The sequence below is a fragment of the Anabas testudineus genome, chromosome 17 (genome assembly GCF_900324465.2).
Source record: "Anabas testudineus chromosome 17, fAnaTes1.2, whole genome shotgun sequence".
In the NCBI taxonomy this organism is placed as follows: domain Eukaryota; kingdom Metazoa; phylum Chordata; class Actinopteri; order Anabantiformes; family Anabantidae; genus Anabas; species Anabas testudineus.
This window is the reverse complement of record NC_046626.1, coordinates 15,138,741-15,156,979: the sequence shown is the minus strand read 5'-3', so window position 1 is coordinate 15,156,979 and position 18,239 is coordinate 15,138,741. Positions and strand designations below refer to the sequence as shown.

The window sequence follows — 18,239 nt, the reverse complement described above, 5'->3', positions numbered from 1 at the left end:
TATTATGATAATAATCCTTTCAGTGCAGGACTTAATGCTATGGAGTATTTTTGCCATGTGCTGCTACTTAAAGAAAAATCAATATTCAACTGCTTCAACCACTAAGCACGAATATCATCAAAAATACAGTTTGGAGCTAAGAAGTGCCGACTAATACAAGCTGTTCCCCCTCTGACGCTCCAGACTCTATAACTAATGTCCTGAACATCTGAGCATTATTGGGACCTGTACTTTTACATCATTATGTTGTAATTATTTGATGTAAACGTGATTGACGAATTCTAAATCTGTCTATGAAAATGATTCAGTAACTATACTCACCTGTTGCATTTTTAATAATTTACTGAACTTGCCCTAAAACCCAAATAGAAAAGTGTCAGGGCTGCTGAAGTGAAAAATGAAATTGATCTAACTAACTAGGTGGTTTGTGCCACTGCTGCCAAAGTACAGACAGGACTGAAAACAGTCCCTAAAACAAAACAAACCTTGAAAGCGGGAGGGCAGACAAAGTTATTACTGTGATTTCCTGCCTGTCAGTAACACTTCTGCCACCCTGGTGGGCTAGAAAATGAGAATACACAACTCTTGACTCTAGCCAGACAATTACAATAAGTTGTGTTATCAGTTGAAGCTCCTTTATTTTCGTGGCTTGGTAAGGCTGACAAAGGGCTGATATCAGTTGATTGCTCACACTGAAGAACTCTCATAGAGACTTATTAGTCTGTAATGAGAGACACGACCCAGCACATCATGGTGGAAGCTCCTCAATAAAACAGATGAGCAACACTATTGTCATGTTGTAAATGAAGAGTATCCCTGTATCAGGGATGCAAAGCGTGCACTGTGGCCATATGTTTCATCTCCAGAGTCCTTTAACCAGTGTGTTTTAATCCATTGTATGACATGGGAATTCATCAAGCATACACAATTGCAAATAAATCCACGTCTGTCACTAGTCTTCCTCTTTGTCCGTCTCACTCAGACACTAAGATCTCCTGCCTTAATCTGGCCTAAGCTGGTGAGACACACTGAAGCACAGAGAAGTCAGGATTGCATCCAGTGGGAACATTGTCCTAATCCCCTTCTGCTCTCTCCTTTGTAAACACGCTTCTCTTTCTCAGGGTCTCTGATGCCTTATTTCCTCTCCTCTCTGTCACAATGTGCTTCAGATGTGGGAAAACATAGAGGAAAGGAGCAAGGACTGTGTGGATTTCTTATGATCTCAAACCGACTTGAGCCTCACGTGGCGAGTGGGGCCTCATGGTCGGAGCATGCTATGTGCTAGAACGCTGAGGCAGTGGGAGATCAGGCCCACGTCTGCGCTGCGGGGGATCAGACACGCCAGGGCCCTGATGTGGCAGCGGATCCGGGGACTGGCTCGGGCCTGCCGCCATGGTGTGGGCTACACAGTCAACTACAGTGATCCTGACCGAGAGGAACAGGAGATGGTGTGTCTTGAGGTATGGATGTATGTGTTGTGGTTTTTTTTCACAGTCTCAGTATCACAAATCTATCACTGATTAATAATTTCTCATTTCTTGGAGCAAATAGGTTCAAAAATCAATAACTCCAGTATGTTTGTACATAACAGTTCATTTTCCCCAGGGTACATACATTTATTATACTTATATGTAAGTTTCTTTATTGTTGTTGCACCTATAAGTCGCCACAGATTTAAAAAAGTTAAATTTAGTTTAGTAAAACTATGAATTTCAGTGTATCACTATATGTCTCCATATCAAATGACATTTTCTTCTTATAAGGAATCACCTGCAGCAAGTGAAACATTCTTCATACATCTGTTGTTGTTATTGCAACCTGATCGTGCTCGTCTCAGGGTCAGCAGCCCTTTTAGTTTCTTGCCAAAACTCTATTTAGAGAAGCACTTCCTGTCTGAGCAAGGTGTAAGGAGATTACAGAAGAAGATAGTGGGTCCTGAAATAGTGTAATTACATTAGTCCTTATAAATAGTCATTATAAATCGGAACAATATTGTGTAGTGAGTCACGCACAGAGCCGTGTTGAAAAGCAATATTTAATGAAAAAAAAAAGTATGTAGTTCTGACTATGTTGACTGGTTTCTAAAAATAGTCTGAAAATGTGATTTGCTTAATGTTTGGCAACAGAAGGGTTTTTGGTAAAGGGATTTCCGTTGGGCTCTCTGTAGTAACAAGAGCTGTGTTACTATTCATAGAGGGGAAGGGACTGTAAAAGAGCTCCGAGGACATAGGAGCTCCAGAAATGAGTGGGAGGACAGGAGAACAAAGCAGTCAGTTCAGCTCATGTACATGTACATTACACAAAGTTGTTGCTTGGTCGGACGACTCACAGTGTGTGACTAACTTAGAACAAGGGCTAACTACCTTGAAATAACATGTGATCAATCACTGAAAGAAACAAAGACTGTTTTTTTCCCTTTTTCACTTTGTGTGAATGCAGCATTTGATTTTATTTGAGGTCAACAAACAGTGTAAATTATCCCGTCGCAACAGATACAACCAAACTAGCTGGAGAGCTGTGGAGACCTGAAAAGAGTCTAATCAAGTAGATTAAGTGAAAACATCTGCGATTGTTGGTGCACAACCAAATACACCTGTGCTTCCCCACCCCTGACATGTTGATACACCTGCTCCAACATGACTGGCATGTCCCTTCTTAACCTTAATTTCAGGGTCTCTGTCAAAGATGCAAAGAAACCAAACCTCTCTCCACTGTTACACATAATTCATTCGCATGATATGATACTGTATAATTATATTCCGATCTTGAGTCTAAGTTCAGGGCCTCTGGAGAACAGAAAATAGATTATGGGTGAAGTAAATAAACCAGCTGGTATATCAGTAACAGAAATGGGGATGGTAATTTGGACACACTGGCTGCACACGTAAATGTTCCTTTTGAAGGACAATGAAGAAATGAATGTATCATCAAAAAATATTACAGTAACAGTAACAGTAACAGCAATAGCAATTCCCTGTGTCATTTCTAATTCTGGCATCAAGAGTCCAGTAGACTTGTGTTTACCTCTAACCTGTAGTGGGTATATCAGCGTGGAAACCTTTCTCCTACAGTAATGTAGAATGGAAATAAATGGGAACATCAAATGATAAAGTAGCTTATGTGGTGTAAACATTGCTACCCTCTCTGAGGTAAATTTGTGAAATATGAACTACAGAAAAAAATAAACACTTGAGTTTGACATGAGATGACTACACAGATATGACTAATTGCACTTTATTAAACTGAGATCTGAGATTTGCTGTACAAAGACCGATTTAATCAACGAACCTGGGGAAAACCGAGAGAAATTCATCAGAAGAACGTTGATGTCAGCGGGAAATGAAACTCAAAGGAAGTGAAAATGATGTTTTCTAAATTCTGCTTGCATATTTGTTGCTGTGATTGGACAGCTCATCTTCACCCTCAAAACGCTCACAGATGCCATGCATGAGCTCTTGAGGTGTTAAAGACGCTGCCTCTCCAGTGCCTGTCTGCATATGGAGCTCGAGTGATGGTAAATTCTATCTTCCTCAAAGCTTCACACTGCGAATCTCGTTAATCGCATATTGAAAAGACTCTATTCATCTTGCCACCCAGCCTTGTCGTCATGCTCTACGGTGTGACCTTGTGTAACAAGAGTCCCTCTTCCACTTGGCTTTGTGTCCACAGAGGGGGAAAAAAACTGCATCAGTACATCACACAGAAGCCTGGAAATGATCTGCACGGGCACAGAGTAAGATTTGTTGCTTGTATGTGTATGTATCAATGTCCCATGACTAGTTGTGGGTCTGTGTTGCATAACATGGAAGCAGGAGAAGGTGTTAAAGTAAAGAATGAAGAAAGTCACATGTTTGTATCTCTCAGAAGAATAGGCACGCTTAGGACACACCCTAATGAAGCACACAGAGGGATGCTTCATCCCACAATGACTCCACTGGCAGTATCACACAATACTAGTGGACATTGAACAGATCTCCTACATGTGCTCATGATTTCCAAAGCATCCGAGATCATCTTGACTGACAGCGTGACCCAGATAGGCAACAGCACAAACATGTTGGTGTGCCTTAGGTAGATGATTAGATAAAATACAATACATAGTACAAGACCTTTGCTGAACAGGCAGCTATTGAGTGCAGAGTGCCATCTGCTGTTTATATAAAGCAAGCATCTAGAAGCAGAGTGTCAGTGGAGTGTAAGCAATTGCATTGAAAGGTGTGTGTAGACATTACTGTTATTATTTCTATTTTATTCTGAATCAAATGGCCAGTGCACTAGTGCAGCATACAACTGGGACAACTGTGTGAAATAATAAGGGAGTGTACTGAATTGGCTTTATTTTGCAAATGTAGTCATTGCTGTTGAAAAACGTTGTGTAAACTTTGATTCACTCCATGTTCGTCTGCATCAGTGCACGATCATGACATGCTGCATCATGTGCATGGAGCCTGTCGTGTTATTGCTGTAGTTGGAGCCGCCTTCAGATGGCAGTGTTGACTTCCATATCACTTCTGGTTGCAGGCCTGTGCTGTGGATCACAAAACACACAGAAGCCTGGAAAAGATCTCCAAAAGAGCCGAGACTCAGAGACAATAAGATAAAAATGTTATGGACTGCGCTTTGATTCAGGAATGATATAAATACCATCACACGAGGAGAGGTAATGCAACAGTCTTCAGGTTTATGACAATGGACTGAGAATTAAAACTTGATGGATGGATCACTCATGTCAAAAGATAGAAATGTAAGATTAAACTCCACTGGTTGCTAAAACCAACCTACAGCTTCACCTGATTAGACTTCTGCACTGTGAACCACTGGCTGTTTCAGCACCACAGACAGCGACTGCAAGGGAAAAAGGCTCGACACATGAGGTCAGGAGCTTCCTCTGTGGTTGTTTGAAACACTTTGGGCTTCGCAGATTGGACAAATGTGTCGGGTTTTTGTGATATAGTTCTATATCTACCTCTCCTTGATCACAAATTCAGCCAGAGAGTTTGTTTCCCGCAGCTCAGGCAGGAACAGTAAACCTGTGGCAGTCTGTCAGGGATTTCTGCTTTTCACTGGGCTACTACGAGTTGGAAAGAAGACGCATGCGTAGTGATTTGAAGCAGCCGGTCGGGGGAAAAAAAAACCTTCTGTGCCATCGGATGTAATCAACGCAAAGAATTACCTCTTCTCGCTGTGCATACATGGTGAAATTGTAAGTACTGGTAGCAAACCGGCGTATTATTGCACATACATTGGTGAGTGAGGCGTTTGAGGCCGTTTCCCGGCGGTTTTAAATGGCATGTCACTGTCTTGCTGTGCAGTGGGCTTTTAACAGATCTAGGCAGTGTCTTTTTCGGTGGTTGTCCAGGGCGATGAAGCTCTGTGCTTCTTCATGGTGGCACTTCCCATTGATGTGGTGTGCGAGTTTCAATTGCAGCGATTCCTGCCGCTAAATCGCTCGGAGACCATCAAATCCCCGCGTTTGCGCCGCTGTGAGATCGAAGAAGAGCTGTGCTTTATTTGGAGTTCATCGTGATTTATTCTTTGATTGGATGCGACCACCCCACCCCCCATTTCACCGTCTGTAGCTGTTGAGTCAAGCCGTAGCGTACTGCATTTGTGTCCGCTTTGAGGCACCCGACAACCTAACGCGTAAAATGTGTGGCGTTTGGAAAGACGCACGAAATCTGCAGCTGAAACCGCGCGCGGATCCATTTTAGAAATGACCAAATGGTATTGTGTTCACTGAAAGGCTGTGAAAGAGCGATGCTGCGGTTATAGATTTGCAAGCTGCGCCTTGAGCCCCCCCCCCACCAACACCACCACCACCACCCATGGACCAAATCTTCTGACATTTTTAAAGCATCGCCTTCTTGTGCCCGGTAGTAGCCGGACGATGCCGCGCGTTGGAAGCGACAGCTTTGTTACATAAATGATCTGACAGGATTTGGCAGTGTCTGACCCTTTGATGACACATTTGAAAAGATCCGACAAGAAGTCATTGTGTGCCCGTGTGTAGTCTATAGGCCGACAAACCTTCATGGAGATTCTGTTGATAATGCTATAGTCACAATTAGACACCGTGACTGCTCATGAAAATGAAAAATGTAAAGGTGTGTGACAATCTGACACTTGATGACACTTGTAAACCCTAAAAATATATTTACATTTATTACAAGTGTATTTAATTTATAGTTCCACTTGGACCCAGTGAGAGTTGCAAATCCTTTAATGTGCTGCTTTTACACTCAGGCTTTCACATATGAGATATTTCACATTTTGGATTATGGCTATTGAGCCCATGCTCTAAAACCCATCCTTTTTTTCACATCCAATTAGAGTGTACAAGGGAACATACAGCCAGCTTGAGATTAGAGGGGCTGAAATGTGCTCGGCGCTTGCATATTTGGCAGCTGGAAAACCAAAATCAGCAAATAATTCTTCCATACTTTCCCCCTGAATAGAGCAAACAGCATTCCTTTACAGTGTGACCTCTGGGAATGCCAGCACATGCTCTGACCAGCACCAGCAGCACTTTACTCCCTGAGCATATAACAGAGAGACAGGTGTCAACTGGTTTAATGTGATTGCAATGAATCTAACTAATCTTTTATTGTGGTAAATGTGATGGTAGCAATGGACCAAATTCCCACTGACATCACTTCTCTGTGTTTTTAAGTCTATATCTAGCGCTGTCACTTGTTGTCTTCTACAAGTACATTGCAAGCCAAAACATATTATTATCACAAGTATCCCTCCGTGACAAATTCCCAGCTAAATACTATTAACGACACCTAAACACTACACTTGGTGCCTCTCTCTCTCTCCTCTCCTCTCCTCTGTCTGTAGCCCATGGGATCAGAGCGGATGGAGATGCGAAAGAGGCAGATGTCGGTGCAGCAGGAGTCGGCAGCGGGGGGAACTGCACCGGCCCAGCAGGGCCAGCCGGGCCAGGCCAACCCACGGGGCTCAAATGCGTGTTGCTTCTGTTGGTGCTGCTGCTGTAGCTGTTCCTGGTAGGTCTTCCCCACCCGAGAACTCACTCATCGTGGCCCAGCATGGCCAACATTATTGCACACATGACAGAACAGCCTGAGCTGCTGTGTCTCAACAGCAGGCTGCAGCTTGTGCTTGTGCTTATGCTCTGGATATTGATCTGTACGTGATGCACATGATCTGTAGCTGTTTGTGTTGCAGTAGCCTTAAAGCAAAGTAAAACATGTCGAAACATCAGTTTTCTGCTGTGAACATGATTTAAATGTCCGCAGCTCAGCATAGCTGCATTTGCTTTGGATGAAAACAAACCAAATAAGAATCATTATATTTAGATTTTGGAATTTAGCTCTAGTTCCCAGTAAATTAGAAATACAGATAAATAAAGTTACAAATCTAAATGATCTAAACAATGTAAAGTTATTACTTACATAACTATCTACTATACATATTATTAGCATTTTGATTATGAAAGTAATCCAGTAGTCTATAAATGTATTTATTATCAGGGAGCACAGAAGTGTGGTGGTTAGCACTGTCACCTCACAGCTAAAAGGGCCTTGGTTCAAATGTGACTGGGTGATTTTCCAGCTTCCTCCCGCAGTCTGAAGACATGCTGTTAGTTTAATTGATGACTCTAAATAGCCCATAGGTGTGAATGTTTGTCAGCTGTGTGATATACTTGTTTTGAGGTTGACCTGTCCAGGATGTCCCCCCCCAGTGACAGCTGGGATTGGCTTCAGCATCCTCACAACCCATAACAGAAAAGCAGTTAATGCAGATAATGGATGGATGGAGTTTCGTTATCTCAGTAGGATATGAGTCAGCGCTAGCTGCAGATTAATTTTACTGTATGTCCATCAGCTAATTTATTAATTGCCCAATCATTTCAGATTAATGGGTGAGAGTGGGTTGTAAAGAATAGCAAAAGAAAAAGCTTCTATATATATACATATATATTGAGGTCTTTTTTACACAGATAAAGTGAACTAACGCTACTAACTAACTAACAAAATAATAAAATTTAATTAGAATATTCTATTTGATTACATAAGTAATAGCATAAGTATTCGCCCCCTTCAAATTAGTATTTAGTAGTTTTGGCAGCAGTTACAACATGGAGCCTGTGCCGATGGGTCTCAGTCCGTTTTGCACATCTGCTTTTTAAGATCACGAGGGAACAAGCCTTTCCAAGTGCTTCCACAAATCTTTGGACTGAGGACTAGTTGGACTGAGGGCTGGTCTCCGAGTTTGTAGGCCACTTTAGGACATGAGCAATGTTGTTGTAAAATTATTTGTGTGAAACTTTGGCTGTCTGCTTGAGGTCATTGTCTTTTTGGAATCTTCTCTCAAGTCACAGTGTGATATACAGAACATCCAAGGGATATTCAGTGACTTGGATACTCTCTAGTATCCATCCCCTAACTTTTTTTTTCAATAACCCTTTCACTGAGTTTCCTGGAGTGTACTTTTGTTTTCAAGATGTAGTATATAACCTGATTCTCCAGTAATTGGAGCTTAGAAATACAAATGTATTTATACTACATTAATATGTAACACATTCACTACACAGAGGTGAGCTTCATTTAACTGTGTGACTTCACCACAGATGATTTAAGTCAATTACTTTAAAGATAATAGAAACCTGTGCAATTAAACTTTTTTTGTCATTAAACCATATACAAAATAATTATTCAATGTTATAAAAAGGGGGAGAGCACATATGTTTATAGGCATAGCTAGGAGGACCTGGGTTTGAATCCATTCTGTGTGGAGTTTGCCTATTCCCCCCGTGTCTGCGTGGGTTTTCTCCTGGTACTCCACAGTCCAAAGACATGCACTTAAGTTAATTGGTGACTCTAAATTGCCCGTAGGTGTGAATGTGAGTGTGAATCGTTCCCTGTCTTTATCAGCTCTGTGACAGACTGGAGATTTGTCCAGGGTGTACTCTGCCTCTCACCCAATGACAGCTGGACTGGCTCCAGCACCCTCGTGATCCTTAAGAGGAATAGTGATCAGTGGATCACTAATGTATGAATATACAGCATATCCAGTCTTCTTGCACATGACTGTGAAATTATATTAGGTATATGTTACTGCACATTGTACATAAATCATAATTTGTGCAGTAATGTAATAAATATAAACTAATAAATAGCTGCGTTGGAGAATAAATTATGTGTAGTTTGTATTCAGCTGCATTTTTTGCCATTTTAGCCATAGTGGTTGTGGTTGTATTCTCATCATGTGTTTACACGTCTTTTGTACCATTTAGGAATGAAGACCGGGATGATAGGAACCGAAAGGCATCTTATGATGTCAAGGAAGGGACCGCAGACTGTGAAGACTGGTCAGTTAAATTCCCTACTACACTTGTCACTTCTTGCTCTGCTAAATGTTGAACTCACTCAGCCCCTTGTTTGCTATGCTCCCTGCAGTCCCAAGCCCACTTTGGAGGAGGTGCGTTCATGGGGACAGTCGTTTGACAAGCTGATGTGTTGCCCAGCGGGGAGGAACTCTTTCCGACTGTTCCTCCGCACTGAGTTCAGTGAGGAGAACATGCTCTTCTGGCTAGCCTGTGAGGAGTTCAGCAAGGAGACCAATAAGAGTGTGATAGAGGAGAAGGCTCGGGTCATCTATGAGGACTACATTTCCATTCTCTCGCCTAAAGAGGTTTGAAGGCTCAGTTTCATCGTGCCATTAAAAATTGATTGATTACAAGTCTGATAAATGTTCATCTCATTCTCCCCGACCTTAAATGAACATTTTGGGAAATCTGCTTAATTACTAAATTAATCAGGTGAAATTAATACCATTCTAATGTCTATTAAAAAGATGAAAGATGAACGTTTTGTTGAACGAGGAAATAGAAATCTAGGCGTTGGACACGACAAAGTATTGCTATAAAATAATAATAATGACGCTGTTCATACTAATGTTTTATTCTTTCAACTCCCAGGTGAGCCTCGATTCCCGCGTGCGTGAAGCGATCAACAGGAACATGTTGGAACCCACCTCACACACATTCGACGATGCCCAGCTGCAGATTTACACACTAATGCAAAGAGACTCGTATCCCCGTTACATGAACTCCCCAGCCTACAAAAACCTGCTCAACACTCTGTCAGAGCAGTCCCCTGAATCTTAGGGTGGTGATGACCTGTGATCTTTTAACTCTCTTTACCCCCCCATATCTTTACCCCCTTTTTAAACATTTTCTTTGTATGTTCAGTGTAGGATTGCATGAACCGGGCCTCGGGCCTGGCCCCTCCCAGGGATCTCAGCGCTATTGTGATCTGCACCTGACCGAAGACACTCAGGTCTCAAAATCTCCCGAGGGCTCAACATCATAAGTACTGCTACAGATCAACACAGCAAAACACTCCAAAGGAATATGAATACATTTTGTTTCTGATTTCTTTTTCTTTCTTTTGATAGAAATAATCTATTTTATTTGTGTTCAGAGTTTTTTATGGTCTGTTGTTATTTTGTATGATTGTTTGGGGGGGAAATAATTCCTACTGTAGATTATATATTTATGAGTTTGTAAATAGTAGAAATGGAATTGTGGGTATTTTATGTGGAAATGCCTGGTTCTATTTACTGCGTATGAAAATCAAAGCTCAAGTCAAAGGCTACATGTTAGCTCTACTTGCAGGCAGCTTTGTGGGGTACTGTATGATTTTACCTTGGTTTCACCCGGTTTGTTACCTAACCTCACACTTTGGTACCTGTGACAGTGACTTGGCAACTCCAGTTCATGAAGAAACCATGCATGATTGAAACATCTGTAAATGTGGTTAGTGGTGAAGTAACAGAAAGTGACACTATCTCTTGTCACGCAGTGCAATCATTTTATTTCCTAAAGAAACTCAAATCAGCGACGGGAGGGCATCATTACTGTCTTTACTCAATCTTAACCATGGACGTTTGTCTATTTAAGACTAATGTTTGTTGTTTTGTTCTCATAGGTTTATTATAGTTTTATCAGTGTAACAAAATAAGTAATTCTATTTACCAGATGAAGTATTTTTTTCTATTTTATTCATATTTATTGCTAATACAGAATACAAATTATATTAAAGTCATATAGTGAAGTAAACTTTACTGTTAAATCACTGTCAGAAAAAGTAGAAATTTGGGTAATACTATTTTATTTAATATGTTATGAGTTCCCTGATAGCATTTTAGGACATTTCTTGGAAAGAACTGTGCAATATGGGACTGAATATCTGGAAATTCAGATAGTAAACATTAATTAATTAAGATTTTATTGAAAACCAAAAGGAAGAGTATGAAACATAATATGGAGGATTTAATAATAAGCTTATTTAATACTCTTTTTATTTTTTTGTGGGCTGTAGGTGAAAGGATTGATGTTGCTGGCAGGAGCTTCTTAGCTTAGCTTAACAGAAAGACTAGAATCTAAAGTCCAGATTAAGTTTTATTTTACATGGACCCGAGTGTGAAAGCAACACAGCATTTTGTCATCTTATGTTTCTATTTCTTTGTGCAGCTGCCAAACAATCTGTGGACATTCCAGGTTGCCAACTCAATGAACTCTAGTTGCCTGTAAAGTGGACCTGGTCCAAAAAATAGTTCAACACTGTGAAAAGGCAAAATGTTGATTTGGATTTGCATCGAACAAGCAAGATACAACGGGTTCTTTCATGAGCATTAGAGCTTCGAATCAGCTCATTTGTTTGTGCTAAGCTAACTAGCAACTGGCTGTAGAATGAGCTCTATCCAGAAACTAAATAAGCCTATTCCTGAAAAATATAGTTTCCATTCTCCAGACACATTTGGCTGAGCTGCTGTGACGTGACTAATGAGCTGTAGATTATGCTAGAAATTAATTCAAATTAATTAGAAGTGTACCACTTGAACTGTCTTTATTTTAGCAATAATTACTACAAAATTTAATTGTTATGTCAAGAAATGTGTTGGAATTTAGTAAGAAATTACCCTGAAATTATGGACCTGTAAAGAAAAAGATTAACAAAATTTGCATGAGGTTGGGATTTCTGACTACAATTGATTGCTTTTGGAGGGTTTTCACCTAAAATAATAGTATAAAAAGCCCATTTGCCCGATGTAATTGACTATCAATTGAAACTGACCACAGGGGACAGGCCAGGTTAGTGGCAACACCAAAGCTACCACATAAACTGTGTTTATCTGTTTACCGAGAGTGTTTCCATTGACTACAATTGGAGTTGCCAAGTGTTAAGTACTTTAATGTATTCAGATAGTTTTAGTTGAATTACTTTGTTGCCTCACAAACATGTCACTCAAAGACAAGATCCTCACATGGGGAAGTGCCTTGACATTCAATTTTAATGACATCTTTCTCATGGGCAATGGTTGTTTTCATACTCTTGCCATAAGGGTGGTTAGTGGAGCATGAAGCCAGTTTACTGGAAATTGTCTCTCTCATTGGCCAAACTATTGCATGTGGTTTGTCTCGACTACATCAGTCCAGTTTGTAAAGCGGAGGGTGATGACAACACATGTCTTTATTTGCGGAGGACAAGGATCAGTGGATAAGGCTGGTTGATCTGAACTTATTGCCAACCTGTGTGCTTCACGGTGGCACTTGTACTTGTCTTAGAGTTAACTTTAACTTACTATGTGCAATTTGAGTTGATGGATACACCGCGCAGATCAACCTCAAAACACAATCTAAGCCAATGGTTTGGAGTGATGCCTATAAATGTTGTTTCTTCTTCTGTTTACTATATGAAATGTGTTACTTTGCGCTGAGTTTACTGAAGAATACATTTTTAAAAAAACAAATAATGTGAATGTTTACAGTATATGGTTTAGTTTTTTTTTTCTGCTACTCTCCAAGAAAAATGACTTGTGGGCATTTTGATTAAGATAAAATAAAGCACAATAATTTTATTGACTCTGGAATGATTTGATCCTTAAACCACACAACACAGGTACTAAGCAGTAAATTAGTCTGGGAAGTAGCTCAGCATAGTGAAATGCTGATTAAATATATTTTTAATGTCTAGTCACCGTCAATATTTCTGTTGCATTATGTGTGCATTAAGTACTTAGTACAGGACGATTGGAAATGTTCCATATTTGTGGGGGGGGGGGGGAGAGAGAGATCCTTATGAGATAATAATCATGAAGACGTAGTGATGCTGAGAGCGAAACTGGAAACATGTTGCACACTTGATCTCCATGTATTGAACAATTATCTATTAGTGATAATTTTGCTTTCCCAAAATGTAAACAATTAAAGCACCTTTCTTCTTCGCCACTGTCTTGGTTGAGTCTGTGTGGACGCAAAGCAGCACAACAGCTCATCAGCACAGAGTGGCTGCACCTGGCAATTATAAAAAACAAACCTCGAGGGAAGGGAAACTATTGTGTTCCTGGTTCAGCCAATGACATTATGCCATCGCCAGTCAGATTAATATTCATATATCAGCATTCACTTTGATGTGATGAATATTCCACCAATAACCAATGTATGCTCCTCCACACACAGGGGTTCATGCACAAACACACACACACGTGTCCTCTTAGATCCTTGGATGCATTATAGCATAAAGATTTGCGTAACCAGAAGAGACTGAAGACGCATTATATTCTAAGAGATGGTGAATGACAAACACCCCTTTTTAATCAAATGGATTACACTTTATTGGGAAATTAAATAAGTCATGTCAATGTTGTCAGGGGAAAGCAAAACAACATTGTCCAAAGTGTTAAAACTACATATAAAAAAATGATAAAAGAGAATGAGACACGATCGATCACATATATTTGACAGTGAGAAACAACTAATTCGGAGATTTGGGAGGAGGGCAATGGGGAACTGACAATGAGCTCAATCTATAAACAGAATATTATTTAACAGTAACCGCAGTGACATCTTACTATGGCACGTCAGGTGCCATATACCACAGAATACAAAGCTCCAATCTGTTGCAGATAGATAAAACCTGGTCCAGGAATTTTGCTACTTGTCGGAGTGCCGTGGATCACGTCCGCAGGTTCAGCAGAACTGGGGGACACAGACAAAAAAAATAAATAAAAATTAATACCTAGGCACTTGCTCTAATGTAATCCTTTATGTGACTCATTTATTTTTCTACTCTCTATCACTCTTTTAAAGGGGGTTCTAATAAGATTGCACTAGTTAAAATTATGGTAGAAATACAATGATCAACTGTTTGGTAAATCAACCAATTGTCGAAGCTATAATTTGTACACATCAATATTTAGGTAGCTTCATCATGCAGTTCTATGCTTAAAGGCCAAACAGCAGTGATTTGAGCACATCTTCAAAACATACCGATGCCTGCACATTGTGTGGAGACACCGCTCCAACACTGAAATGCATACTGGGGGTAGCTACACAATCCTCTGTGACAACCCGGGTCAATAAAGCCCATGTTAACCAACATACCTTCCATCTATTTCCGCATTGATTGCAGAAGACAAACGTGGTCATTGGCTCATCAGCACTGCGAGTTTGAACCTGGGAATGATTGAAAGCACAAATCCTGTATTACAAGATCGTAATGTACAAACAGGGCTTCATACCCGTCTTAATTTGAAAATATACAACAGAAAAACAAGCCATAACATCTAGAAAGGTTTCAACTACTTTTACAATTAAAGTACAGGTGGGAATCTCTACCTGTGTGTAGGTGCAGCACTTCCCCTTGCACTTGCCACAGGTGAATAGATCAGTCTGCGTGCCTCCAGTGGTGGCCATCTGGTGGTCCCTGACAGCCTCTTTGGTCAAATTTTTCCTCATTTCCTTTAGCTCATCACTAGCCATTTCCTATAAATGCAGATGAATATCAATAACAAAGTTTTAGGGTTAACCAATTTAAACCTGTTACTGTTTTAACAAGAGATAAAAAGTATATAATCAATTTATATCAGCACTGGAGTAAAAATGTCTCAAGAAACCCTACTGACAGTGTGCCAGTTCCCTGATCTCTAAGGAAAAACCAAACACAGAAACACACCTCTGCAGTCATCTTAGCCATGCGCTCAGGGGTTACACTCCCGCATAGCACTGTCCTCCTTAAATTAGGGTTTTTCATATCCTTCAGATTTGAGATTCGGCTCCGCACGCGGTTTTTGTATTTCATGTCTGTGTTCTTAAACTCTTGGAAGATGCGTGATTGCAGGTCAAGGAATTCAACTTGAGCAATTAGAACAAAGCAAAATCTAAAACTATACTGATAAACACAGCAATTCTGTTGTATTGGTGTTAAACATATAGGAGATTAACTGGTGAGTTGATTTCCTGATAATGTATTTGCACTGTTTGATAACTAATGAAACATACAACAAAAATGCCAAACATCCCCTTGTTTATAGTTTTTCAAATGTAAAGACTTTTGGTTTTCTACATTTAATTAACTGAGAAAATAAACACTTAAACACAGAAACTACTACTACTATTTGTACTATAACCAACAATAGTAATTTAAAACACAGTAATAACACCCCGGCATCCACCGAAAAGGATATATTCCTCAATCTGTGCTCCAAGCTCGTCACAATCAGCACCAATAGCAATATAATCATCTGGAAAAATTGCCAAGAAAAAGAAATTTAGGAAAAACAAAGACAAATGTTTATAAATGATATATTATAATATTATCATAACAGGAATACCTCCAGTCTGCAATGCATTGGCCAGCATCTCTCGGCACTTGAGCCTAATAGAGTCAGAGGTGCTGGGTGCACGAGGGAAGGTGTTGATTAACGTGTTGGGTGCAACTTCAGTGGGCTCGCTTTTGCTGCTGGAGTTACTGCTGGAGCTACTACGGGAGCAAGAGGAATAAAATGAAAACTATGCGAATGCAAACTGGTTTTGTCCTGATAATACCAACAAATGCATCAAATAATATCAAAATAATTTGTTACCTTTCTTCTTTTGGCTCTGGGCTTCCCTGTGATGGAGAAACAGGTGTCGTTTGCTCTTTCCTCTTCTCATCTGAAGATTTATCTCCACCTCCAGGCTCATCTACAGTATGAAAATCTTACATGTGAATGTGATACAAGCAAAGGCCAACAAAAGTTAAATCAATACTTTTGTGTGCTTGACAAAAAATAGCCTTGCTCCCAGCTTTCCATTTAAAGGTTTCATGTAACATTTCGTAGTGTACTGTTTAGAGAAAAATGTTAGTGAAGCCAGTGACAGCTGACATTTCTGGAGAGGTCACCAGTCTATTATAGGGCTGACACCTAGACAACCATTTATTCATATGGGCAATATGGAGTTGCATCAAACCTAACATTCATGGCTTGGGCTCTGAGACAAAACCAGAGTACCTGGAGAAAACCCACGCAGGCACTGTTAGAGCATAGAAAGAGCTTGACAGACAGGTTTAAACCCAGAAGCTTTTTGGCAACAGTGCAAACAATCACTAGCATGAATTCTTTACTGACTGTGCTATCAGTGTGGATGTCTCACTGAAATCTTCACTGAAACTGTTGGCTGCAGTTCATTTGTTTGTGCTATTAAACATCTCACTCACAACACTGTGGGTTTAGAGTAGCTGTAAGCGATTTAAGAACAGGACACTTGACAGCTGGTGTAAACAGACCGTAATGTATTACAATATGAAGAGTCAAAATTGTTTGAGCTTAAGGCTGTTACCAATCAGCTACAAGAAATGCAATGACTGTCTCAAATGCAATCACACCCCACAGCTCAAGACACCAAACATATCTTTTTAACTGTACGAGTAGATTGGAAAAGTATATATATATATTTACCCAAAAGCTTCTTCCATGATTTGATCAAGGACTTGGCGAGGGATGTCACCTCCTCATCTGTGCTCTGCTTACGGATGGCATTAACGGACATCCCAATTCTTGTAGACTGTGGAAAAACACTGTTGTCAGTGCCTCAGGTTTTGAGGGCTGCATGTGTCCGTGATTAACTTTGGGACGAACGAGCAAAGTTACCTGAAGCAGCTCCAGAGTCATGGGGACGCTGCGCAGCTCCTTTAGTAGGTCTAAAGCCCCAGCCTGCAGAGGGAGAGGGTAGAAGAGGCATATACAGTAGATTAATAAAGTTTTTGTAATCTTGAATACAGGTTGAACCATCTCACACTGAACCTTTCCTCAGCTGTAAACTGATGCTCCACAGCAGGCAAACAATAACAACTGCATCACCATAGTCGGACATCAAATGCTCTCCTCTTATAAATCTTGATGTGAACTATGCTATATGAGTTAAGTTCTGTTTATTAGTAATAGATTAGATATAAATAACTATTGATTACTTGGTCATTTTTGTTGAACAGGGACCCGGTGACACGGTTTTAGAGACTTTGACCTGCAAATTAAAATATGTCGCTCTGGTTTCTGTCAACTTCTAATAGCTATTTTCACTATGTCGACATTTGGAACATCAAATCATTAATAATGCAAATACTCTAGTAGTATAACGCCAATAGTTACTTTCAGTCCTACTAGAGCCTACGTTATGTTACTTGTAGTAACGTAAACGATAGTTACAGTAGCTAGGCGGCTAATGCCAAGGCACCCAAAACAGTTAGCCTTACCACACTAGCTACTTAGACGCTAGCATAATCCCGAAATCCGAAGGGTAATTGTACGCTTTAATTTCAGATTTTGACATCTAGCCAGTTAATATCAGTTATCCTAAAATGACAGTATCTAGCATGCCACTGTGTTAAAGCTAGTAACGTTAAGTAGTAGCTAATGCTCTGCCGTGTGGCTAACTGTTAGCAACCCGATAACATAAACAGACTCGCATGCTAGCTAGTTGCGGCTAACCCCTAAATCATAACTGCAGACTTATTAACCGTGGAGGTTATTGACGAGGATGACGATGTAGACGAAGATTGAATATTCTAATGATATGTCACGCTAGTTCAGATTTGTATTTACATTAAATGATCTAGCTAGAGGCTAGAGAGTCGGCGGCTAACCCCACCACAGCGTCTATGTTAGCTAACGTACACATCAACATCGGTGTCCTCGCTAAGCAGCAGGTTAAGCATTCATTCTCATCAGACATCTCACCCCGTTTTTCTTCTGCGCCATTTTATCCATCTTCTTCGCGATTCTGATGATCTCCTCTTCCTCCTTTTTGCCCATGTTGACTGAGCGGATGGAAATCGAACAATCAAGAGCAAAACGGGAAAGAAGATTCGCGACAAAGACCACAACACTCAAGTGAAAGCGGCGGCGGCGTCTACGAGGCGGACCGGGACCGCTGTTAGCAGACCGCACTA

At 40.4% G+C, this 18,239-nt stretch overlaps 2 protein-coding genes across 3 annotated transcripts; one reads left to right on the top strand and one right to left on the bottom strand.

Annotated features, from left to right (window-relative positions):
* Nucleotides 1–5,125: 5,125 nt before the first annotated feature.
* On the top strand, nt 5,126–12,869 carry rgs20 (regulator of G protein signaling 20). The gene is made up of 5 exons (XM_026374037.1): nt 5,126–5,203; nt 6,841–7,007; nt 9,260–9,334; nt 9,423–9,657; nt 9,944–12,869. Exons 2-5 carry the CDS (start codon nt 6,844–6,846, stop codon nt 10,130–10,132), a joined length of 663 nt encoding a protein of 220 aa, XP_026229822.1. The 5' UTR covers nt 5,126–5,203; nt 6,841–6,843; the 3' UTR covers nt 10,133–12,869.
* A 750-nt stretch (nt 12,870–13,619) lies between these two features.
* tcea1 (transcription elongation factor A (SII), 1) lies at nt 13,620–18,237 on the bottom strand. 2 transcript variants are annotated; one of them, XM_026374025.1, is made up of 10 exons: nt 18,028–18,237; nt 16,942–17,004; nt 16,750–16,855; nt 15,895–15,994; nt 15,643–15,791; nt 15,496–15,552; nt 14,985–15,139; nt 14,648–14,794; nt 14,414–14,485; nt 13,620–14,008 (listed from the first exon to the last, which is right to left on the bottom strand). In XM_026374025.1, exons 1-10 carry the CDS (start codon nt 18,100–18,102, stop codon nt 14,000–14,002), a joined length of 933 nt encoding a protein of 310 aa, XP_026229810.1. In that variant the 5' UTR covers nt 18,103–18,237; the 3' UTR covers nt 13,620–13,999. The 2 variants fall into 2 exon arrangements, with proteins under 2 accessions (XP_026229810.1, XP_026229811.1); XM_026374026.1 differs by having other exon boundaries at nt 15,643–15,788.
* Nucleotides 18,238–18,239: the final 2 nt, after the last annotated feature.